This window comes from Rattus norvegicus, chromosome 15 (genome assembly GCF_036323735.1).
Source record: "Rattus norvegicus strain BN/NHsdMcwi chromosome 15, GRCr8, whole genome shotgun sequence".
In the NCBI taxonomy this organism is placed as follows: Eukaryota; Metazoa; Chordata; class Mammalia; order Rodentia; family Muridae; genus Rattus; species Rattus norvegicus.
Genome location: NC_086033.1, coordinates 13,739,584 through 13,766,495, shown reverse-complemented (window position 1 = coordinate 13,766,495; position 26,912 = coordinate 13,739,584). Strand labels below are relative to the sequence as shown.

Sequence of the window (26,912 nt, the reverse complement as noted above, 5' to 3'; positions counted from 1 at the left end):
TCAGCATTTAGGGAAAATTTTGTTCCTGTCCACTTTGGCTGTTTTTATACTGCTCTTTCTCCCTGCCTGGAAGCCTTTGTCCATTGCCACAGTCCTCACTCTAGCCATCACTATCCTCACTTGTGTTGTTATTATTCTCTACCCTTTCTTGATGTGGAGGTAGGAACATACTTGGCCCAGGGAGTGACACTGTTAGGAGGTGTGGCCTCATTGGAGTAGGTGTGGCTTGTTGGAAGAAGTGTGTCACTGTAGGCATGGGCTTTGAGACCCTCCTCCTAGCTTGGTGGAAGCCAATCCTTTCCTGTTTACCTTCTGAGCAAGATATAGAACTCTCAGCTCCTCCAGGACCGTGCTTCCTGCCTTGGTGACAATGGACTGAACCTCTAAACCTATAAGCTAGCCCCAATTCAATGTTGTCCTTTATAAGACTTGCCTTGGTCATGATGTCTTTTCACAGCAATTGAAACCCTAACTAAGATACCTGGATTCTCTCCTTCAGCGTAGAATATGCATTTTTTCCAAAATGAAAGTTTCTCTCTTGGCACCACATTTTCCCCAGCCACTGTCCCATTTCTCTGCTCTATATCTTAAGGAAAGTAATTGAAATGTAATTCTGCTGGTTGTTCCTACTTTCTTTCCCTCTCCCCGCCCCATGGGGTGACCCCCAATCACACTTTCACTCCCACTACTCTGCTGAGCAAAATTACTTAGTGAGGTGGTTTCTCTTGACTATTAATTTAGAACTTAGAATTACCATGGAAACAATACCTGTAAGGGTGTCTCCAGGCAAGGTTAATAATATCAGAAGACCCACCTTCAATTTAGACTGTGCTATTTAAAGGGTGAGGGACATACTACACTGAATAAAAAGGCTGCTCAATGGGTAAAGATGTTTGTCAAGTGTGCCGTCCTAAGTTTGATACCTGAAACTCACATGAAGAAAGAGAAAGGTTTCAGAATTTGTCCTCTCACCTCCACTGTAGCACGAATGCCACACACACACACACACACACACACACACACACACACCAAGAAAAGGAGCTAAAGTGCTGAATTCTTTTACTGTTCCTGTGACTTGTCTTGTCTAGGACAGCAGTACATTTTTTTTTAAAAAGATAGACTGATGGACACCCTGAACACCAACAGAAAATCTAGGATTGGATGTGCTATACTGCGTGGTGGGGATGTTGATAATAATTCTTTCAATTTTTCAGCTTTTTCCATTGTTCTGTATGTTCAGATTTTTCATGATAGAATATTGGGAAAATCTATAAAACCAAGTAATTTCCTGTCACTCCAATTGTCAATATCCTAGACTAAGTCTTCCTCTCTCCTCATGAATTTTACTGTTGTCACTTCAAGTGGTTCCCCCGTTTGTATTTTTGTCTTATATAGTTCTTTTCCATTCACATAGATGCTTTCTGATTATGTTTTATGAAAATCATAATATGCTTTCCCCCTAACAAACAACCTCACACCAGTCAGAAGAAGACATGAAGTCCTTTCCTGTATTTCAGAGGTCTCCTGTAAACTAATTCCTAACTGCACTTCGTCAGCAGCGCCCTTCCACTCGCCCTCACTTTACAGTCATAGTGATGTGTTTCTATGGCTGAGCCATGCTAAACTGCTGCTTCTTTGGGACTTTTGCTATCTTTTGTCTCCAATGTTCTACCTGAGCTATATGTCTGATGGACACATGCATCATTAGCAATAGTCACAGTCATCTCCACTTCTACCACTCGTTGCCCTTGGCCACTTCCCAACTGCACCCACTATTGATGAAACACTTGCTGTTTGGCTGTTGTTACTTTTCTTCCCTAGTCTGTGAAGCTTGTGGATTTAAATGTCTTATAAATATTGTACTTAGTCATGTAGTCTTGGCAACTGGGCCAATGTATACAGGATGAGCATTTTCATAGCTACCTAGACAATAAAAACCTGAAGAGAATTCAGACTTGTCTTGACTGTGTTTTGCATCAAATAACTTTTCAAAAGTTTTGAAAATTATGGTTGATTTCAAAACATGTGAAGCCCTTTGAAAACATCTCCTTTTAAGGCCTTTTCTGATATTTTATTTAAGTACAACATAGACACCAAGTTACTGTTATCAATAAGATGCACCTAATCTCTGCTTTTATGGGGTTTATAACTTCATGGAGGTCATTTTTCAATTGACAATATTAGTTTAAGGCTATGATAAGGCAGGAAAGGTGATTAATTTCTGATACAGTGCTTCAGACTAAAAGGTAAAAGTTTTGAATCATTTGTATTCTATAACTGTATCTTTAAATTTTTCAAACCTTATTTTTGATGATGGTTCTTAAATGCTTTAACCTCCCTATAAGCCCACCAGAGGTAGTTGGAAAGAAAGAATACGGGGTGGTGGGAGGTGGGGAGGCAGTGGACCTGTTTAGAAAGGTTCTTTGGAGCCACTCCCATCTGTGTTGTCTGGAAATCGGCAGTTCAGTTCACAGAATAGAAGACAGCAGCACTCAATTCACTCGAAAACACTTTGTTTGACAGAGTTAGGATAGCAAACACAGTCAGCAGCAGTGGTACTATCTAGCAGAGACAGCCACGCCTCAACCTCAGCTTGCCATAGCAGGAGGGACCGGGAGGAACACCGGGAGAAGTTCTTAGCTGTCCCTCTCTCAGGAAAGTTAAGATCAGTAAAGGTGCAAGACTCACAAGCGTTACACAGCTAGTTCTACAAGCAAGCCAAATCGGCAACTATCACTGGCCACCGAGAGTCTTTTTTATACCCGCCAAACATCATGTGTCTTCCACGGGTCTTGCCTTACCATGTGAGTCCACCTCAGCTGCCCTCGCTCTGTCAATCAGCCTGAGTCCACAGAAGCAAGAAACTGCAACACATCACCAGAAGTCTTTTTGGCACATTTCTCTCTATGGAACCCCAACAACTACACATGGTAAGACAGGCAAGTACATGTGTTGTTAGCAAAGAATCCTTCATCACAAGTCCTTCCACAAGCTTGCTTTAGCAGAACAAACTCTCTCCTGTGTCACGTTCGGTGAAACATTCCTTCATGAATCTACCTTAGTCTTTCACCCGTGTCCACTTTAGCTAAACATTCGTTCATGTGTTTTCCCCAGCAAAACACCTTCCAATACAACTTTCTTAAGAACCCTTAAGTTTCCACCTCATAATAATAATTTCTGAAGAGCAAATGACAGTTTGGGCTTGTTTTCATTGGGGATTTCCTGTGTTTCATTCTTTTTTCTCTTTTGAGGCAGGGTCTTATTAATGTGGCCCATACTTGTTTTAAATTCCAATGCTTCAGTAAAACAACAAAATTCCAGACTCCATGCCCAAATCTCAAAGATAGATTTCATATTTGTCAACATAGAAATAATGGAGAGTTTGGAGTTGGGGATTTAGCTCAGTGGTAGAGCACTTGCCTAGCAAGCACAAGGCCCTGGGTTCAGTCCCCATCTCCGAAAAAAAAGAAGAAAAAAAAAAGAAATAATGGAGAGTTTGAAACTTTAAAATTATAAATGTTTGTCTATACAGAGCAAAGTAAATCGAGATTCAGTGGATGCTGATAAGTTGATGATTATGAAACATCAAGGGAACAAAATGGCCATTAAGCTCCTCTATTAAACTCTGTACAAACACAACAGATTATATGAGAGGCCAAGACACTAATGGAGAGGCCATGGTACTTGCTTGCTGTATAGCTAAAGGAAACGACTACTAAAAACAGGTAGTTCAAGGCTTGTTCACCTTACCCCTCCTCTACTCCAAACAAGTTAGTACAGGCAAACGGTTTTCTGAAGAATAGAGAAACTCAGAGCTTAGACATGAAACCCAGCACCAAGCCCATTCCAGCAATGGTCAAAGGACTATGTCTACCTTCATCACTGGACCTCAGTGGCTTACAGAACAGACAATGGAAGTGCCCTGAAACCAAGCAAATATTTGTGCCTCAGTGGGGCAGTCTGGCATTTGACCTTACATTTAGGTAATACTACTGGTATCATGGACTTCACTATATCTCTAAGACAGACTGTGGGACACTGTGACTGTGAGATTCAGGTATGGCAGAGCTTAACATTGTCCTAGACTACAAAGGACTGCCACCAAACACTACTGAAACCTTAAGCAGCATAATATGGTTCAAGATCTCTTTTCCTAGAAGTTAGACTGAGAATTATACACAGAATTTGACACTGGAACTTACTATTGGACTGGTGAAATCGAACACTGAGAAGATCCTAATTGCCTATCTTCTACTAAGGGAGCATCTAAAACAGATCCAAATGGGAAGACATATGGTCTTAGTACGTCAGACTTCCATTCCAGCTAGCAACACCTGAAGTTGGTTGCAGCCATCTTGAACCACAAGTCTACCCCAGCAGTAGAAAGTTACTAGCAGCATAGAATCCATCCCTAATAAAGTGCTATGCTAGTTTGTCTCAGGGTTTGGTACAGCTTGGTGCATTGGTGGTCATAGCTATGACCTGGAAGCCTAGGGCTGCTATGCCCAAAGGTATTCTGCCCAGAGGCATGCAGACTTACAGGCCAGTAAAATAGATGATGAATCTGGAACTACTCTAGCCTCAGGAACAGAGCGCTAAGCCAACAGAGTATTTAGGATAAACTTGAGCTTAGAGTGTCTGCCAATACGGAAAGTGTGAAGAAAACTTCACTATAATGAGGATCTTTTGGTTTACACGAGGTGCCTTCATTTTACCACTTCCCGTATGAGCTCTTTGCAAAATCCACTCCCTCGTTTTCAGTCCAGTTGAAATCCCATAGATCTCAAGGTAAAGCAGGTGACCTAGGCCTCCACCAATTCCTATAGTGTATTCTGTCCTCGTGCATCAAATAGCAAGTGATGAGCTCATGAGCCAGTTACAGTCATGGTGATGTACTGAGATCTTGGGGAAGAAGCTTTTAGGAGTCAATCTCCATTACCACTCTTCGACCTTGATTCTCATCATCAACTATCTTTCTTTCCTCCTTTCCTCATTTCCTTCCTACTTCCTTCCTTCCTTCCTCCCTTCCTTCCCTCCTTCCTTCTTTCCTTCCTTCCTTCCTTTCTTTGTTCTTTTTTAAGGCAAGGTTTTTCTGTATAGCTGTAGCTGTCCTAAAACAGGCTTTGTAAATCAGGCTGGCCTAAAACTCAGAGACTTGCCTGCCTCTGTCTCCCAAGTGCTGAGGTTAAAGGTATATGCCACACAGATGGCCGTCCATCAACTATTTCTCAAAGAGACAGGGCAGAGTTCAAGTGCTCTGGAGTAAGCATCAATCTGTTAATATGCAAACTTGGATTCCTTGTGCCTGAAACCCAGTCTGTACATCTGGACATTCCAGGAGCTGCAGCCACAGAGCTCATTTGTTTCAAGTTTCCTATGAGTTGCAACTATAAGAGTCCTAACATAGTCTTCGAAAAATCTAAGGTCCATGGAAGAAAGGAACTCCTGTTTACTAATTTTGACTGAAAGGCATGAATGGAAATGACATGTCCTCATACTTCCAACAGCTGACCTATTTGATGTATGTTTTCCCCTCTTAGTGAAACAGAAAACCTGAAAATGTAGATGCTATTCAAAGGACATGGTCCTTTCTTTTTCCAAAATGATTATACTTTAGAACAATCCTTTCAAAGCTGAATTGTAAAGTGAAAATTTACATATTCTAGTTTCTAATGCAACAGACTCATCTTTTTTCTCCCCTTTAATGTTTGTTTTACAGCTGTGTTATAAAATAGAAGTGTATAATTAAAATCTTCAGTCCCATAATTAAATGCTTGGCTACACTGTAATTGTTGAGCCTTTTGGTGATTCCATCGCTAATTATGCCCCTTAGAATTTCCAAATATCACTTTCCCATAAAAATCTGATCATTGTCAGCTTTCAGTCAATACACTTGACTGAACAGAAAATATTGTTTATTTCCACATATAATCTGCAGGCTACATTGAGTCATCGCATTTAGCAAAGAAGCAAAAGTAGTAACGATATAGAAGCAGACTTTTAGCAACCACACAATGGTGTAACTGTTTAATGCTTATAATGAAACTTCCAGAAAGTGTTGCTTATTTGGGACTATTTGCTAATCTCTCCAATAAACATTAGCACTCAAGATATTAGCTAACTACTTCTTAATATCTGAAAGAAAATAAAAACATATAGAACACCACCATATATCCGTGTGTGTGTGTGTGTGTGTGTGTGTGTTTATGTACTGAGACTTGTCACTCAATCTAGTTAAGTCAATTAGTTAAAACTTACTATGAAAAAAGTCCCATCACATGCCAATGTCATTCTTTCTGCCCTCCACTCACTCTCGCCCTTACCATCTGCTAGCCTGGACCTATTTTCACCCAAAGCTCATTGACTGTTTCTATAAACACACGAGGCAGGACACATTACTCAGTGACTCTTTGGGTCATAAATTTATTTCACCGTTAAGAAGGGCAAAGACCCAATACATGTCAAATAGGATATTCTCTCTCATCTTTCTTATTCCATAGCATTTTTATAGTTCTAAAAAAATTTTTAAGTGAAATGGAATTGATACAATGTTCTCAGACTTTCAAACTAACGTTTGATATAATAACCAAGAAAGGTTCATGCTGATCTCAAACACCAGCACTATCAGTACCACTTTGCTGGGAAAGAGAAGGTCTAATGGGCTGAGATAGGATGTGCTGAGAAAGATGTGTGGTATAGACTATCAGGATGCAACTGAGGAAGATCAGTGAGACCGGTGGATAATCTCCAACTCCACAGAGGGGGGTAGTGTCAGTCTCAATTGTTAGCAAACAACCAACACCATGTGTTGCCCCAGCCTTGTGACTGTGACACATGAAGAGAGGAGGGATTGCTATGCAATGTTTAATCATCCCAGGATGAGATCGGGACTTCCTTGGCTTGTTCTAATGAGCACATCTCAGTTACATGCCAACTTTGGTTAAGCACCTCCATCCTCACCTGAGTTAGTGCTAAGAAGGCATGCCTTCTCTCTATCCTTTTTAACCAATGTGAGTTTTTAACATTTAAAATAGGTCTTATGTGGATACCATAGAGTTGAACCCTTACTCTTCCTAATTTGCCCTGGTAATCTCTTAGCATTTTTAGGTAACTTGAATTAGTATCTAAAATTTTCATATTGGTTTTGCATGAGTTACATTTGCTCTTCTTCCTTCTTTATTTTTCTCACTGAGTATTTTCCATTACTTTATTTCCTCCCATAGTATATCAGTTGCAACCTCTGAGTCTCCAGGATATATTTCAAATAATCTACATGAAGCTATAAATAATATTTTATCATTTTATAGGTGGTTCACACAACATAACTATTTACAATCTTCCCCCCTATAGCATAAGATATCTACCACCTTTCATTTTACTTTCCATATGCTCCAAGTCCTGATGCCTTGTCAGTACTAAACTTATCTTTTTATCAATGAAAAATGGGAAATACATTTTTCACTTCTTTCTTCTCTGTGGCCTTCTTTAATGCAGGTCCATGTTTCTGATATCTCTCATTTCTCTCCTCCTATGAGCTTCCATGTATGAAATGTTTTAGCAGTTTATGAAATATAGATCTGTAAGGGATAAATGTCTGTTTTTGTTGATTTTAAGAAATCATTTCTAGTTTTTTTAAGATTAATTTATTTTATGTATGAGTACAATGTAGCTGTCTTCAGACACTCCAGAAGAGGGTATCTGATCCCACTACAGATGGTTGTGAGCCACCATGTGGTTGCTGGGAATTGAATTCAGGACCTGTGAAAGAGCAGTCAATGCTCTTAACCACTGAACCATCTCTCCAGCCCCCATTTCTGTTTTATAGGAAGTGTATTTTATATATTTTAAGGTATTCAACTTGATGACTTGATATAATTTCACTGGATATAAATTTCTTGTTTGTCCTGTTCTTTCCTTAAAACTTTAAAATACTTCATTTCAGACTTTCTTTACTTGCATGATTTTGTTTTAATTTTTTCCTCAACGTAATATCTTTATTAATTATTTGGGAATTTTATACAATGCACACCAATCATACTCATTGCCCATTCCTCCCTGAGCCACCCTCCCACCCTTGTGCTCCCCTCTTCCCCCAGAAAAACTACGAAGTCCAGTTTCTATTTCCCACTGGGGCTCAAACTCCCAGCAGTCAGCCCCTTAAAGGACCCTGATGCCCTCTTCCAAGCCATCACTTGTGAGGAGCCACGCTTCAGTTTTTAAGGATGCTCTTCAAAAGCTTCCTGTTCAGACTGCTTTGTGCTAGGTTTTGCTGGGAGTAGGGGAGAGGATTGTCATAGATGCCTTCAATGCCTTTCATTCTCAGTTGTGAGTCATCAATTCCACTGCAAAGGGGACTTCCTTGCCAAAACAGCTGGAGGCAGTATGGATCCTAGGCTTCCACATGGTGCAGCTGGAGGCAGCATGGATCCTAGACTAACACATGGTGCAGCTGGAGGCAGTATGGATCATAGACTAACACATGATTTTGGGTGGTAGCACAGACATGGGCATCAATATGGTTACCACAGACATCAACACGGCCTCTGGTGGCCTCAAGGGCCATAGATTTCAGCATGACTGCCAGCAAGCAGCATGGACCATGCATCCACACAGCCTCCAGCAACCACAGCAACAGCAGCACTATTTGCATGTTTTTGAACGAGAAGTCAGCTGTAATTTTTACCTTCGTTCTTCTATAGGTATGGTGAGGGATCTCCTCCACACTATCATTTCTTTGTGCTTTGCTTTTTGAAGCTTGATATGTCTAGAAGTATGTGTATATACATGTATGTATATACATAAATGTACATAAATATGTGTGCATATTCCTAACAGGAAAACTACATCAAAATCTCCCTTCTCTCATCTAGAAAGATAAGCTTTTCACAGAAAATGCCATTGAGATTTTTTGGGTTTTGTTTGTAAGATAATCCTCTTTTCTCTGCTGGACACATAAGATGCTCTTTCTTGGTATCCACTGTGAAAATCTGGTGAAGCCCTTGATTTAAAATCTATGAAAATATGTTCCTGCCAAAATTGTTCACAGTTTTTCACTCTGTGATTCACTCAGCCTCTAAGAATTCATGAGTTGACCTAAAAGGCTCTGGTCTGTTTGGACAGGTATTCTGAGCTAAGCTGTGATATTCTGGATTTCCTGGTCCATCCAGGTCTTAGGCTAGCAATTTGCCCAAATGAGCCCAAGAAAAATGTTGTTGTTGTTGTTGCTGTTGCTGTTGCTGTTGTTGCTGTTGCTGTTGTTGTTGCTGTTGCTGTTGCTGTTGTTGTTGCTGTTACTGTTGCTGTTGCTGTTGTTGCTGTTGCTGTTGCTGTTGTTGCTGTTGCTCTTGCTGTTGCTGTTGTTGTTGCTGTTGCTGTTGCTGTTGCTGTTGTTGCTGTTGCTGTTGTTGTTGCTGTTGCTGTTGTTGCTATTGCTGTTGCCGTTGTTGCTGTTGCTGTTGCTGTTGTTGCTGTTGCTGTTGTTGCTGTTGCTGTTGCTCTTGCTGTTGCTGTTGTTGCTGTTGCTGTTGCTGTTGTTGCTGTTGTTGTTGTTGCTGCTGTTGTTGTTGCTGTTGCTGTTGTTGTTGCTGTTGTTGCTGTTGCTGTTGCTGTTGCTGTTGTTGTTGCTGTTGCTGTTGTTGCTGTTGCTGTTGCTGTTGTTGCTGTTGCTGTTGTTGTTGCTGTTGCTGTTGCTGTTGCTGTTGCTGTTGTTGCTGTTGCTGTTGTTGTTGCTGTTGCTGTTGTTGCTATTGCTGTTGCCGTTGTTGCTGTTGCTGTTGCTGTTGCTGTTGTTGCTGTTGCTCTTGCTGTTGTTGCTGTTGCTCTTGCTGTTGCTGTTGTTGCTGTTGCTGTTGCTGTTGTTGCTGTTGTTGTTGTTGTTGCTGTTGTTGTTGCTGTTGCTGTCGTTGTTGTTGTTGTTGCTGCTGTTGTTGTTGTTGTTCAGATTTCCTTATAATAAAGTTGAGTAGTGCAATGTTTTCTGGGTCAGAGAATATCTCCTGTGCCAAAATGTCAGATATACCCAAGGCAAGGACGGAGATGCAGGACGAAGCCAAGGCATGGAGTTCAGGTGCCTGAACGTGGATGAAAAGCAGCCTCACCGCATTGTTTGATCTGCAGACAGTATCCTCACCCAAACTTTCATCTTTCATCATTATAACAATGCCAGTGACAGGTCACATTATGGCTGTTTTTAGAGCAAGACAAAATATAAACTGTCTACTCTGTGAAGTACTAAATATTATAAGCATGATAGCACATGATACATTTTTAAATGCCATGGACAAATGATTAAAACAAGACTTATTAGACAAACAGATCTCTGTTTTTAAAAAAACCCTGTGAGAATTTTGAAATTTTAAATTAACTGCACATTGTGAATTTTTTAAAAAAATGTAGTTAACATTTCTAAGATCCTGAGGTCATATGATCTTTCATTTCTCTCATGGTTCATATGATAGAACTCATACGTTATGAAATATAGTTTGGGTGTGGATGCTTCAGCCCTACTTAGAAGGAGGAACAAAACAACCTCTGGAGGTAGAGGGAGGGAAAGACTTGGAAGGGAGAGATGGAGGGGAAGGAGGAAACATCAGGTGTGGGAGGAGGTGTGGGAGATGTGCAGAGGGTTGGGAAAATGAATAGAAGTGTGTAGCAGTGGAGGATGGGGAACTGGGGGTAGCCAACAGAAAGTCCCAAATGCCAGGAAAGCAAGAGGCTCCCAGGACCCAGTGGGGATGACATTAGCTGAAATACCCAACAAAGAGGAGAGAAAACCTGTAAAGACCACATTCAGAGATTAGCCACAGCCTAATGGTTGAGGGACAGGGCCACCCACCCATCTCAAAAATATTAATTGTTTCTGTCTAAAGGAAATGCAGGGACAAAAAGTTGAGCAGAGACTGAAGGAAAAGCCTTCCAGAGACTGCCCCACCTGGGGATCCATCCCATTTGCAGACACCAAACCCAAACACTACGTTGGATGCCAAGAAGTGCTTGCTGACAGGAGCCTGATACAGTTGTCTCTTGAGAGGCTCTGCCAGATCCTAACCAATACAGATGTGGATGCTTGAAGCCAATCATCAGACTGAGCATGGGGACCCCAATGAAAAAGTCAGGGGAAGCACTGAAGGAACTAAAAGGGTTTGCAACCCCATAGAAAGAACAGCAATATGAACCAACCAGACACCCCAGAACTCCCAGGATCTAAACCACCAATGGAAAAAGAACACATGGAAAGACCCACGGCACAAGCTGCATGTGAAGCAGAGTGTTGCTTTATCTGGCCTCAGTGGGAGAGGAGGCCCTTGTTCCTGTGAAGGCTAGATGCTCCAATGTAGGGGAATGCTAAGGTGGTGAGGCAGGAGTGGGTAGGTGGGTAAGAGAGCACCCTCATAGAGGCAGGGGGAGGGGAGATGGAATAGGGAGTTTGTGGAGGGGAAACAGGGAAGGGGTTTGAAATGGAAATAAATAAAATAACCAATAAAAAATGAAATACACTTTGGGAACTGTTAGTGCTCTAAGAAACAAGATTTAGAGACAGGTGGGCATGGATTTGAACTAACTCTACAACTTCCTGTTTAAACAAATGCCCTTGACTATAAATGAAAGACATGGTGCTTTTGCTATTGATTCATTGGGTAATAGCAGAGAAAATAACAGTGTCTCCTTTAATGATACCATGGGAATTTGATCATATAAATACATGTCTATCATGATAGTTATTAATGTCATTATCATTATTGGTAGGACCTCAGAAGAATAGCAGACTTCTCCACTTTAAAACCAGGTTATCTCTGAGTTAATATACAGGTTCAAACAAATGAAGGGGGGCTATCCAGTCATAGTGTTGAAATAACACATCTGTTCTTATCTAGTGTGTCAGAGGATGTGTGTAGGAGTGTGTCTAAATAGAAGTTTCCACAGCCTATGTCACTACTGAAATGTCATTCCATGTTTGGTAAAATGCACAAAGAACATTACATGGGTCTTCCAAATGGGTCACCAAAACCAATTCTTTTTTGAGAAAAATATAGGGCCAGGACCAGAAGTGTTTAATCTGTATGAGCAAGCTACTGGGAGTCTATCATTTGAAATGAGTTACTTGTGTTAATTGGCTAGTAAGACATTTAGATTGCATGTTATAATTACAACTAAAACCTATTGGACTGTCATGTATTTTCCATATTAAAATGTCAACGTTGTGGGTGAGCTATCATGAAGAAGCCCAAGGAAGCAATTGCTCTGTGCTATCTGATTTCTGTGTGGCACAGTTACTAGGTACTGGATTTAATACTATAATCTGGAATGTGTTCATTTGGAGCAATATGCATGATTAGGTTGGTTAATTGCATGTTGCAAAGGAAACTGTGACCTTTCCAGTACCATCCTGGAGGTGGCATTGTGCTTGGATGGAGGAAGAGACAAATGTACGTGGGGGATCTCGACAACAGCCACAATGTTCCATGTAATTTAAAAGCCATATGGACACTATCCCAGATGTGACTGGCCATCTACTGCATAAATACAATTTTGTAACTCTCAGTTGCCTTGAAGAAGAACTCAGCCACTTGCAAATACCAAAAATACAGTAGCAATGTGAACAAGCCTCTCATTTTTTAGCCAGTTTTGAAAAGAGATACAAGAATAACTTTTTTTAAAACATGTTATTCTTGCCTATTGACCCATTAGTCAAAAACATCCTGGCTTAGTGCCTTAATCTTTTCACATGGCTTCAAAAATTAAAACAGTATTATAAACCCTGCCACTTACAAAATGTTCCACATTTTAAACCTACTTTCACATTCTTTGTGGTGTTTGATTATAATGAGAGAGGCATACAAAAGAAGATAAAGCAGTCATGTGCCATTCCCACAATTCAACCGTTGAAACAGCAAAGCAGATGGGTAAGTAACCTCCACCAGCGGCATCAGACCATAATCTGAAACCTTTTGATTTCAAGTTTCTTTCCCCTCTAGGATATTATGAGGCCTGAGGACAAGCCCTAACTTTCTGAATTACACATTGATCTCAGAATGCTAGATTTATGTCTCTACCACATGTGCAGCCAAGATCCCTAACAATGAAATGATATATCTCAACATCTTTCCTTTAAAAGTACTTTAGGGGGCTGGAGAGATGGCTCAGTGGTTAAGAGCACTGACTGCTCTTCCAGAGGTCATGAGTTCAATTCCCAGCAACCACATGGTGGCTCACAACCATATGTAATGAGATCTGGTGCCCTCTTCTGGCCTGCAGTCACATATGCAGGCAGAATGCTGTACATAAAATAAATAAATCTTAAAAAAAAAAAAAAAAAGTACTTTAGGGGTAGGCTATGTCTGCCTACACAGAACTGGATGCACTAGAATGGGAACAATTACCTAGAAATTCAATTCAATTTTAAATTCAATCATTTTCACCTGAAATATACTGATAATTAAGGCAAAAGTACACTTTGGACTTAATTGGAGAGTATAAATAACTCGTTTGTTTTATGTCTTTATATTTAAGCGTAATCACATATAAACACACAAGCATTGGTATTCTTTATTTCAAAAGACAAATTACCTCCAACATAGCACCCTCTGGGTCCTTGGCCACCGCTCTGTAAATGATGACGCCGTGGGCGGTGTCCTCTCTGATGTAAATCTCAGTAACTGCTCAAAAAAGTACAATAGATGTCAGTCTCTGGGTCTCACCAATACTAACCCAAAGTGTCTCGTTCAGTGATGTGTGATTAAAGCATAAGAGGGGGTGGGGATGATCAAAATACATCATATACAAGTATGACATCTTACAATGAAACCCATTATTATATAATTAATACATGATAATAAATGTCTTAAAGAACTGTAGTCAGTACAGATGCTTTCTTTACTCAGTGATTTCAGCGAAGCTAGTCGTGGCAACAATGATGATGATAGACAACACTGCATCATCTATCATCAGTCAGGCATACACAAATGAGATTTATCATTTTAAGTAACAGCAATAGTAAACAATTTTAATACTTATTGATAGCTAAGCTCTTAACAACATTGATGGTTTTTATCGTTCCAGTTCTCCTGAGACTTAAAAGTCACTAAGACGTCCAAGGTTATAGAACCACTACAGGAGCATTGTCTCTATGTTTTCTCCTTAAGTTTCCCTAGTACCGTATATGTTGGGAGTATGCGAGTCTCTACAACCATGGCCTCACACATGCTAAAAACATGCTTTATCACTGAACCACAGCTGCTATGTGTGTTAAGATAGTCATAGTAACTGGGAGCTTCAAACATACAAGTCTTTGGAGGGAATTAATAAAGCTAGAAAATGTGAGGCCCTTGAATGCAGAAGAAAACATCGTACCTATTGCTGCCCCACATTGTGAAGAAAGTAGGACTTCTGGATACCAAAGAGGTCTTCAATGCCTAGTTAGACCAGAGCCACACAGACCTACATTTTGACACACAACCCTTGTGACTTTACCCACAAGCAGTGGGACAGCTGGCTTACTGCTTGAGCAGTCAAAAGACCATGATTTGACCTTGAATCTATGCAAGGCTTCATCATATGTTTGGGGAAGAAAAAAAAGAGGCATTAACATCTACGGAGCACTGATTGTATACACACATCATTTGGGGCTTCTCAACATTGTGTGTATTGTGCTGGATAGTTTTATGTTGAGGGCGAAACCTCAATTGAGAAAATGCCTCCATAAGTCTTAATGTAGGGAGTTTTCTTAATTAGTGATTGATGGGGGAGGACTCAGACAATTGTAGGTGGGTCCATCTCTGGGCTGGCGTCCTAGGTTCTAGAAAGCAGGCTGTGCAAGCCACTGGGAACAAGACAGTAAGCAGCACCCCTCTCATTAGCTCCTGCCTCCAGATTTCTGCCCTGCTTGAGATCTTGCCAGGCTTCCCTCAAAGATAGACTTCTTCTACTGCTATAAAGAAGTAAAAGCCAAATAAATTCTTTCCTCCTCAACTTGCTTTTTGGTCATAGTGTTTTATCACAGTAATAGTAATCCTAACCAAGTCATGCATCAAGGTAAGACTGACATCTCAGTTGAATGGTAATTTTGTTAGTCAGTTTTCTTCTTGCTATGACTAAATTCCTGGCTACGAGCTACATAAGGAGGACAGATTTATTTGGGCGGATCATTTGAGGGGACATAGTCTATTATGGAAAGGAAGGATGAGAGCAGGAGGCTCCATAAAATGGAAGTGTGTAAAAAGACACTTCACCTCACTTCTCCATTAACAGGAAATAGAGAGGCTCCACCTCCCAAAGGTCCTCGTTACCTCTGCAACCAGTGCCACCAGCTAGGGACCATTGCTGAAATACACAAATCTGTGAGGAATAGTTCCCATCTAAGACATAGCAATGAAGAGACTGGGGTTCACACAAGATAAGTAACTCCGTCCAGTTAGTAGCCATACCTTCATCTGAACAATTTTGTTTTAGCTGCACACTATGGATTTTTCCACAAGAATTAAGTATTTGATTTGTCAAACACTTTTCAAATGATTTCTATCTTGACACAAAGAGACTGAACAATGCAGTTGTGTAACTGTAACTAAGGGAGTGTCAGCTGAATCAGTGAAGTAAGGATTAAGTTGAAGCCATGTCTTTAGACAGGAGACTTTCATCTTGTGCGCTCTAGATACAAACTCCTACCAGTCTTTCTTCTGTTTTATAATTTGTTTACACACACATGGAGTGTAAGTGAATATCCTAACTACATAAATGTAGCCCATGCTCTAAGATATTGTTAGCGTCACATGAAACTCAAGAAGGATGACCAAAATGCAAATGCTTCACTCCTTCTTTAAAAGGGGAACAAGAAAACCCTTGGTGGGAATAGGGAGGCAAAGTTTAGAACAGAGGCAGAACCTGAACGCCCATTCAGAGCCTGCCCCACATGTGGCCCATACATATATAGCCACCAAACTAGATAAGATGGATGAAGCAAAGAAGGGCAGGCTGACAGGAACTGGATGTAGATCTCCCCTGAGAGACACAGCCAGAATACAGCAAATACAGAGGCAAATGCCAGCAGCAAAGCATTGAACTGAGAATAGGACCCCCGTTGAAGGAATCAGAGAAAGGACTTGAAGGGCTTGAAGGGGCTTGAGACCCCTTATGAACAACCAATGCCAAGCAACCAGAGCTTCCAGGGACTAAGCCACTACCTAAAGACTATTCATGGACTGACCCTGGCTCCAACCTCATAGGTAGCAATGAATAGCCTAGTAAGAGCACCAGTGGAAGGGGAAGCCCTTGGTCCTGCCAAGACTGAACCCCCAGTGAACGTGATTGTTGGGGGGAGAGCGGCAATGGGGGAGGATGGGAAGGGGAAGCCCATATAGAAGGGGAGAGGGAGGAGTTGGGAGATGTTGGCCCAGAAACCGGGAAGGGGAATAATAATCGAAATGTAAATAAGAAATACTCAAGTTAATAAAGATGAAAAAAAGATATTGTTAACGTAAGCCTAGTAGTAATTATAATTGAAAAAAAACTATAATTCAACTCAAATAATGTATTTCCAGTCATCTGAGTCACAAATGTTCTGTAACTTTAAAATAATTGTTATAAAGTTACCTGCCTGGTGAACTCGGGACACACAGAGGCAGAATTCCTCTAGGACCGGGCACTTCCTGTGTTTACCGGGAGGCCCACACCCGCAGACCCCGGCCCGCAGCAGCTCTCTGCTCCCAGACCCCGTGGGAGAGAGACCTCACCGCCTGGTCAGGTGGGCACTCCTGAGGCTGCAGAGCGGAAGAGACCACCAACACTGCCCACCCCTGCTCACATCCCTGGCCCAAGAGGAAACTGTATAAGGCCTCTGGGTTCCTGTGGGGGAGGGCCCAGGAGCGGCAGGACCCCAGCGCCTGAGACACCGCCAGAACCTGAAGGAACAGACCGGGTAAACAGTTCTCTGCACCCAAATCCCGTGGGAGGGAAAGCTAAACCTTCAGAGAGGCAGACATGCCTGGGAAACCAGAAGAGACTGCACGCTGCACACATTACTGATTCCAGAGGAAAACACCAAACGCCATCTGGAACCCTGATGCACTGAAGCTCCCGGAAACAGCGGCGCAGATCTTCCTGGTTGCTGCCACCGCAGAGAGCTCGTGGGCAGCACCCCGTGAGCAAACGTGAGCCTTGGGACCACAGGAAAGACCAACTTTTCTGCTGCAAGTGACCTGCCTGGTGAACTCAAGACACAGGCCCACAGGAACAGCTGAAGACCTGTAGAGAGGAAAAACTACACGCCTGAAAGCAGAACACTCTGCCCCCATAACAGGCTAAAAGAAAACAGGAAAACAGGTCTACAGCACTCCTGACACACAGGCTTATAGGACAATCTAGCCACTGTCAGAAATAGCAGAACAAAGCAACACTAGAGATAATCTGATGGCGAGAGGCAAGTGCAGGAACCCAAGCAACAGAAACCAAGACTACATGGTACCATCGGAGCCCAATTCTCCCATCAAAACAAACATGGAATATCCAAACACACCAGAAAAGCAAGATCTAGTTTCAAAATCATATTTGATCATGATGCTGGAGGACTTCAAGAAAGACGTGAAGAACTCCCTTAGAGAACAAGTAGAAGCCTACAGAGAGGAATCGCAAAAATCCCTGAAAGAATTCCAGGAAATCATAAATAAACAAGTAGAAGCCCATACAGAGGAGTCACAAAAATCCCTGAAAGAATTCCAGGAAATCATAATCAAACAGCTGAAGGAATTAAAAATGGAAATAGAAGCAATCAAGAAAGAACACATGGAAACAACCCTGGATATAGAAAACCAAAAGAAGAGACAAGGAGCTGTAGATACAAGCTTCACCAACAGAATACAAGAGATGGAAGAGAGAATCTCAGGAGCAGAAGATTCCATAGAAATCATTGACTCAACTGTCAAAGATAATGTAAAGCGGAAAAAGCTACTGGTCCAAAACATACAGGAAATCCAGGACTCAATGAGAAGATCAAACCTAAGGATAATTGGTATAGAAGAGAGTGAAGACTCCCGGCTCAAAGGACCAGTAAATATCTTCAACAAAATCATAGAAGAAAACTTCCGTGACCTAAAAAAAGAGATACCCATAGGCATAAAAGAAGCCTCCAGAACTCCAAATAGATTGGACCAGAAAAGAAACACCTCCCGTCACATAATAGTCAAAACACCAAACGCACAAAATAAAGAAAGAATATTAAAAGCAGTAAGGGAAAAAGGTCAAGTAACATATAAAGGCAGACCTATCAGAATCACACCAGACTTTTCGCCAGAAACTATGAAGTCCAGAAGATCCTGGACTGATGTCATACAGACCCTAAGAGAACACAAATGCCAGCCCAGGTTACTGTATCCTGCAAAACTCTCAATTAACATAGATGGAGAAAACAAGATATTCCATGACAAAACCAAATTTACACAATATCTTTCTACAAATCCACCACTACAAAGGATAATAAATGGTAAAGTCCAACATAAGGAGGCAAGCTATACCCTGGAAGAAGCAAGAAACTAATCGTCTTGGCAACAAAACAATGAGAAGAAAAGCACACAAACATAACCTCACATCCAAATATGAATATAACAGGAAGCAATAATCACTATTCCTTAATATCTCTCAACATCAATGGCCTCAACTCCCCAATAAAAAGACATAGATTAACAAACTGGATACGCAACGAGGACCCTGCATTCTGCTGCCTACAGGAAACACACCTCAGAGACAAAGACAGACACTACCTCAGAGTGAAAGGCTGGAAAACAACTTTCCAACCAAATGGTCAGAAGAAGCAATCTGGAGTAGCCATTCTAATGTCAAATAAAATCAATTTTCAACTAAAAGTCATCAAAAAAGAGAAGGAAGGACACTTCATATTCATCAAAGGAAAAACCCAAAAAGATGAACTCTCAATCCTAAATATCTATGCCCCCAATAAAAGGGCACCTACATACATAAAAGAAACCTTACTAAAGCTCAAAGCACACATTGCACCTCACACAATAATAGTAGGAGATTTCAACACCCCACTCTCATCAATGGACAGATCATGGAAACAGAAATTAAACAGAGATGTAGACAGACTAAGAGAAGTCATGAGCCAAATGGACTTAACAGATATTTATAGAACATTCTATCCTAAAGCAAAAGGATATACCTTCTTCTCAGCTCCTCATGGTACTTTCTCCAAAATTGACCATATAATTGGTCAAAAAACGAGCCTTAACAGGTACAGAAAGATAGAAATAATCCCATGCGTGCTATCAGACCACCACGGTCTAAAACTGGTCTTCAATAACAATAAGGGAAGAATGCCCACATATACGTGGAAATTGAACAATGCTCTACTCAATGATAACCTGGTCAAGGAAGAAATAAAGAAAGAAATTAAAAACTTTTTAGAATTTAATGAAAATGAAGGTACAACATACCCAAACTTATGGGACACAATGAAAGCTGTGCTAAGAGGAAAACTCATAGCGCTGAGTGCCTGCAGAAAGAAACAGGAAAGAGCATATGTCAGCAGCTTGACAGCACACCTAAAAGCTCTAGAACAAAAAGAAGCAAATACACCCAGGAGGAGTAGAAGGCAGGAAATAATCAAACTCAGAGCTGAAATCAACCAAGTAGAAACAAAAAGGACCATAGAAAGAATCAACAGAACCAAAAGTTGGTTCTTTGAGAAAATCAACAAGATAGATAAACCCTTAGCCAGACTAACGAGAGGACACAGAGAGTGTGTCCAAATTAAGAAAATCAGAAATGAAAAGGGAGACATAACTACAGATTCAGAGGAAATTCAAAAAATCATCAGATCTTACTATAAAAGCCTATATTCAACAAAACTTGAAAATCTGCAGGAAATGGACAATTTCCTAGACAGATACCAGATACCGAAGTTAAATCAGGAACAGATAAACCAGTTAAACAACCCCATAACTCCTAAGGAAATAGAAGCAGTCATTAAAGGTCTCCCAACCAAAAAGAGCCCAGGTCTAGACGGGTTTAGTGCAGAATTCTATCAGACCTTCATAGAAGACCTCATACCAATATTATCCAAACTATTCCACAAAATTGAAACAGATGGAGCACTACTGAATTCCTTCTATGAAGACACAATTACTCTTATACCTAAACCACACAAAGACCCAACAAAGAAAGAGAACTTCAGACCAATTTCCCTTATGAATATCGACGCAAAAATACTCAATAAAATTCTGGCAAACAGAATCCAAGAGCACATCAAAACAATCATCCACCATGATCAAGTAGGCTTCATCCCAGGCATGCAGGGATGGTTTAATATACGGAAAACCATCAACGTGATCCATTATATAAACAAACTGAAAGAACAAAACCACATGATCATTTCATTAGATGCTGAGAAAGCATTTGACAAAATTCAACACCCCTTCATGATAAAAGTCCTGAAAGAATAGGAATTCAAGGCCCATACCTAAACATAGTAAAAGCCATATACAGCAAACCAGTTGCTAACATTAAACTAAATGGAGAGAAACTTGAAGCAATCCCACTAAAATCAGGGACTAAACAAGGCTGCCCACTCTCTCCCTACTTATTCAATATAGTTCTTGAAGTTCTAGCCAGACCAATCAGACAACAAAAGGAGGTCAAGAGGATACAGATCGGAAAAGAAGAAGTGAAAATATCACTATTTGCAGATGATATGATAGTATATTTAAGTGATCCCAAAAGTTCCACCAGAGAACTACTAAAGCTGATAAACAACTTCAGCAAAGTGGCTGGGAATAAAATTAACTCAAATAAATCAGTAGCCTTCCTCTACACAAAAGAGAAACTAGCCGAGAAAGAAATTAGGGAAATGACACCCTTCATAATAGACCCAAATAATATAAAGTACCTCGGTGTGACTTTAACCAAGCAAGTAAAAGATTTGTACAATAAGAACTTCAAGACACTGAAGAAAGAAATTGAAGAAGACCTCAGAAGATGGAAAGATCTCCCATGCTCATGGATTGGCAGGATTAATATAGTAAAAATGGCCATTTTACCAAAAGCAATCTACAGATTCAATGCAATCCCCATCAAAATACCAATCCAATTCTTCAAAGAGTTAGACAGAACATTTTGCAAATTCATCTGGAATAACAAAAAACCCAGGATAGCTAAAACTATCCTCAACAATAAAAGGACTTCAGGGGGAATCACTATCCCTGAACTCAAGCAGTATTACAGAGCAATAGTGATAAAAACTGCATGGTATTGGTACAGAGACAGACAGATAGACCAATGGAATAGAATTGAAGACCCAGAAATGAACCCACACACCTATGGTCACTTGATTTTTGACAAAGGAGCCAAAACCATCCAATGGAAAAAAGATAGCATTTTCAGCAAATGGTGCTGGTTCAACTGGAGGGCAACATGTAGAAGAATGCAGATCGATCCATGCTTATCACCCTGTACAAAGCTTAAGTCCAAGTGGATCAAGGACCTCCACATCAAACCAGACACACTCAAACTAATAGAAGAAAAACTAGGGAAGCATCTGGAACACATAAGCACTGGAAAAAATTTCCTGAACAAAACACCAATGGCTTATGCTCTAAGATCAAGAATCGACAAATGGGATCTCATAAAACTGCAAAGCTTCTGTAAGGCAAAGGACACTGTGGTTAGGACAAAACGGCAACCAACAGATTGGGAAAAGATCTTTACCAATCCTACAACAGATAGAGGCCTTATATCCAAAATATACAAAGAACTCAAGAAGTTAGACCGCAGGGAAACAAATAACCCTATTAAAAAATGGGGTTCAGAGCTAAACAAAGAATTCACAGCTGAGGAATGCCGAATGGCTGAGAAACACCTAAAGAAATGTTCAACATCTTTAGTCATAAGGGAAATGCAAATCAAAACAACCCTGAGATTTCACCTCACACCAGTGAGAATGGCTAAGATCAAAAACTCAGGTGACAGCAGATGCTGGCGAGGATGTGGAGAAAGAGGAAAACTCCTCCATTGTTGGTGGGATTGCAGACTGGTAAAACCATTCTGGAAATCAGTCTGGAGGTTCCTCAGAAAATTGGACATTGAACTGCCTGAGGATCCAGCTATACCTCTCTTGGGCATATACCCAAAAGATGCCTCAACATATAAAAGAGACACGTGCTCCACTATGTTCATCGCAGCCTTATTTATAATAGCCAGAAAATGGAAAGAACCCAGATGCCCTTCAACAGAGGAATGGATACAGAAAATGTGGTACATCTGCACAATGGAATATTACTCAGCTATCAAAAACAATGACTTTATGAAATTCGTAGGCAAATGTTTGGAACTGGAAAATATCATCCTGAGTGAGCTAACCCAATCACAGAAAGACATACATGGTATGCACTCATTGATAAGTGGCTATTAGCCCAAATGCTTGAATTACCCTAGATGCCTAGAACAAATGAAACTCAAGACGGATGATCAAAATGTGAATGCTTCACTCCTTCTTTAAAAGGGGAACAAGAATACCCTTGGCAGGGAATAGAGGCAAAGATTAAAACAGAGACTGAAGGAACACCCATTCAGAGCCTGCCCCACATGTGGCCCATACATATACAGCCATCCAATTAGACAAGATGGATGAAGCAAAGAAGTGCAGACCGACAGGAGCCGGATGTAGATCGCTCCTGAGAGACACAGCCAGAATACAGCAAATACAGAGGCGAATGCCAGCAGCAAACCACTGAACTGAGAATAGGACCCCCGTTGAAGGAATCAGAGAAAGGACTGGAAGAGCTTGAAGGGGCTCGAGACCCCATATGTACAACAATGCCAAGCAACCAGAGCTTCCAGGGACTAAGCCACTACCTAAAGACTATACATGGACTGACCCTGGACTCTGACCTCATAGGTAGCAATGAATATCCTAGTAAGAGCACCAGTGGAAGAGGAAGCCCTGGGTCCTGCTAAGACTGAACCCCCAGTGAACTAGACTGTTGGGGGGAGGGTGGCAATGGGGGGAGGATGGGGAGGGGAACACCCATAACAAAGGAGGGGGGATGTTTGCCCGGAAAACGGGAAAGGGAATAACACTCGAAATGTATATAAGAAATACTCAAGTTAATAAAAAAATAATTGTTATAGATATTTTTTTCAATTACCAGATGAATTATTTCCTTGCTTTTATTAAAATGAATGTTCCCCTCACCAAAAAAAAATTAAGTATTTGACTTCATAGAATGATAAATAGAGTCAAGAGAGAGGCAAAGAGCCACCTACAAGGTGGGAGAAAGAACAAAAAAGAATTCACCACAGGTCTCCGGAAACTTCTGGTTTAACAACTAAACACATTTAAGAGATTGATTTTAGTACACTGTGATAAAAGAGTTACATGGATTATTTTCAATACTGAGAAAATTACTTCAGTCTGTTTTCTGTGCAGTGGGACTAAGGGAATAAAAGAACTCCCCTCCAGTGCTATGAATGTTAAACAAGCAATCCACTTAAAGATTTTAGGGTGATACGTAGACGTAGTCAGTGCCCAGCTAGTGTGTGTGGGGGTGGGAGGCATGCATATGTCATAACAGGTATGGTGTTCAGGCGACAACCTTCAGGAGTCAGTTCTCTATTTGTACTGTGGGTTCCAGGGGTCACACTCTGGTCATTGGGCTTACATTACAAACCCATTCATTTGCTGAACCATCACACCAGCCGAAGTGTTGTTAATTATCATTCTCCTTTAGCCCTTATAGCCAGAGCACCATGAAGCACATAAGACATAGAGCACAGGACCTACATCTGTGTCCTCAGGGCTTCCTTTGCCCCCAAACAGACCCTTGGTACCTTGATTTTTCTGGGCAAGTGGCCCAATGAAATCAGGAGGCTCGTTCACATCTTCGATCTGGACAAGAATGGTCTGGGCTGCTGTTGCCCCTTGGTTGTCTTTGGCATATATTGTCAAGGAATAGAGTGCTACCACCTCAAAGTCCAGCTTGGGTGCTCCAGTGAGAAGTAACTAAAATGTGAAAAAGGGCACAATGATAGTAAAAGTCACTTGCAGGTATGTTTTTATGCTATGATGTCATCTCATAATCAAACTGCTTTTAATGCTATTCAGAACTAATCAATACTACTTTTTACTTGTTTGATTATTTATTTATTTGGTTTGGGTTTGGTCTTTTTGGTTTTAGTTTATTAGTTGGTTAGTTAGTATGAGACGTGGTCTCATACTATAACCCAGGTAGACCTATTGCTCAATTTGTAAAGCAAGACAGATTCAAACTCATAGCAATCCTTCTGTCCCAACCTCTCAAGTTCTAGGGTTAAAACTGGGAGCCACCACACTGGCAACTTGTTTTTGTTTTGAGACATGTACTTCAATTGCTCAAACTCATGATTCTACATCCTTGGCTCTTAGTCCTGGGATTAAAGGTATGTACTTCCACATCCAGTAAGGATATCATTTTAATAATGTGACCTTATTCATTGTGTCTTTAATATTTGTAACCTAGCTAAGTATTGCACTATAAATATATTTACTATAGAACAAATACTAGGTATCAACTATTTATTATGGCCTACACAGCAAAATGGAACTTCACATGCATTATCTTACAAAATCACTTTGTCAGCCTAAGTGAGGAAATATGGTTACTGTTCATCTCATTTTACGGGAAACAGAACAGAAACACAGAAAAGCAAGCAATTACCTAGGTCCATAGTGCTCATAGGCAGGGGGCACACAGAGGAAAAGCAGGCTCATAAGTTTGTCACATGATCATAAGAGCAGGAGCAAGACTACAGAGTCGTGGAAGAATTTTGTTAACTGGGCTTATAGTAGAAGCTGAACAGAGCACAAGTATAAGACAGTATTGTACACCAAATTCACACTGGAAGCAAATTTGAAAAGCTGGTTATCCCATGATTTGGTACAAATATCCTAGGTCCTTTTGAATAACTTGTCCCTCTAGAATATGTGCCCACAGAAGTTACTAGTGATCCCATTTAAAGCATTAGCAGATCATGTCTCTTTTCTGCCATATTCTATCATTGCTCGCATGTTTCTGACGCTTGCCATGTGACTTTGCAGTTCCTATGGCTTGGGCACGTGACTTTCTTCAGCCAATATCCTATGAGGAGACGTGAGTAAATGTACACGTGGGCTCAAACTTATCCTCTGGCTTTCCTTTTGTCCTGGCTAAATATGCTTCTGCTAGTCACTGCTTTTAGAGCCTTGGGGTTTGAGGGGTACAAGAGATAACCACAGCCTGAAGCCAAACCAGTCTAGGTCAGTTCAACTATGCTGCCCTGATGCTGTTAGTGCACTGAATTGGATCCTCCTTTAGGTCCCAGGGGGCCCAATGCAGAAAGACCAGGTGAATGCCAGGCATGCAATAGCCTTGCAGTATATTTGAGTAATTCTGATCATAGGGAACCGAGATCTCTTAGGATGAGCACTATGCCTGTGTGACCTTCTCCCAGTGGGAGAATTAGCTTTATGAGATCTAGATAATAGGTAGCACTTCCCAATGTATCTCCCCACCTCCACAAGCTCTGTCCTTTATCTCCTTTGAAGTGAGATTTCTCACCGCACTCCCTCTTTTAGGTCTCGTCCTTTCTCCATATCAGGATCCTTCTTTCTACAGAGCCTTTGCGCCTGACCTGGAATGGTTTCTTTTATTCAATTCCTGCCCAATCTGCAAATTGCTTTTCACATAGAGCTACTTCAGGGAACTCTGAGTAGACCATATGCCTTTGTTTGAACTCCCACCTATCTGAGAGCTTGTATTTCCTTGCCCATGTCATATTTACAACTTTATTTTATTTATTTATTAAGAATAAGGTACCTTGCATCTGACAAGACCCTCACTCAATAAGTACCTATAAAACAGGTAATCTTTGTTATTCTCAAAGAATTTGAGAATGTCTGACACATTATAAAGTCCCAAAGAATGAAATGTTAAATTAATTAAAAGCATGCAAGAGGGCTGGGCATGTTAGTACAAACCCATAATCCTTATACTTAGAAGGCCAAGAAAAGAGATCAGGAGTTCAAGGCCAGCCTAAACTATATAAAACAAACAACACACACAAACAACACACACACACACACACACACACACACACACACACACACACACACACCAAACTAAACAAGCAATAAAATGTAAGACAGAAGAGAGTCTCATTTAGATCTCTTGAGGTATGCTAATACTTTCTACCTCCGTACTTACATCCCAGAGGTGTGAGGATCTATGGGACAGCACAAAAGGATGCACTGTGGGGCTGGCATTAAGGATCACAGGATCTCCAAGCAAAGAAGTGTGAGGTGAGAGAGATATGGTGACCGTGGCAACCCGTGTGTGATCAGAGGCGTTTTCCAGGAGAGGGCCAGCATTCTCCACAACAAAACTTGGAGCAGCATGAACACCTTAGAGAAAACACAAAACTAGACTTTATTATGTAGATCTCTACAAGGCTTCCCAACTTCTTTCATGTGCGAAGCCCCAGAGGAAAAGTGCAGTACCCACTTAGTACTTTTTTCCTTGGAATTCCCAAATAATAAGTTGAGTTAGGTGCCTAGCATTGCTGGTGGTCTGAGACCTTTTGTTACAGGGGCGCTTGCAATAACTACTCTCAGTTCTGTTTTGCACTGAAGAAAGTTAAAGCTACAGAAAAGACCTTATGTGACACAGCCAGCAATGTCAGAGCTAGAATTTTAACCCCAAATTTGCCTATTCACATCCAATGGCATTAAATGACTGAAACTAACTTATAAATCAAAATAAAAATTTGGGAAAATCAAAGATCCTCAGAAGTTCAAATTTGGGAAATGGACCTATCTACAAGGTGATAGCAGTGGCTGGGAAGGTAATGGAGGGGAACTTATCAAAGGGGCACTTTTAAATCTCACACATACTTTGACTCAG

The 26,912-nt window shown here is 40.9% G+C and overlaps 1 protein-coding gene across 2 annotated transcripts in view; it reads right to left on the bottom strand.

The window, feature by feature from the left end:
- Cdhr18 (cadherin related family member 18) overlaps positions 1-26,912 on the bottom strand; it is a 90,444-nt gene that overhangs the window by 54,438 nt on the left and 9,094 nt on the right. For both annotated transcript variants that reach the window (NM_001308479.1, XM_063274070.1), the window contains exons 2-4: positions 26,217-26,413; positions 23,827-23,998; positions 13,567-13,655 (exon numbers count right to left, since the gene is read on the bottom strand). In NM_001308479.1, coding sequence (NP_001295408.1) covers positions 13,567-13,655; positions 23,827-23,998; positions 26,217-26,413 — 458 coding nt within the window. The remainder of the gene's footprint in view (positions 1-13,566; positions 13,656-23,826; positions 23,999-26,216; positions 26,414-26,912) is intronic.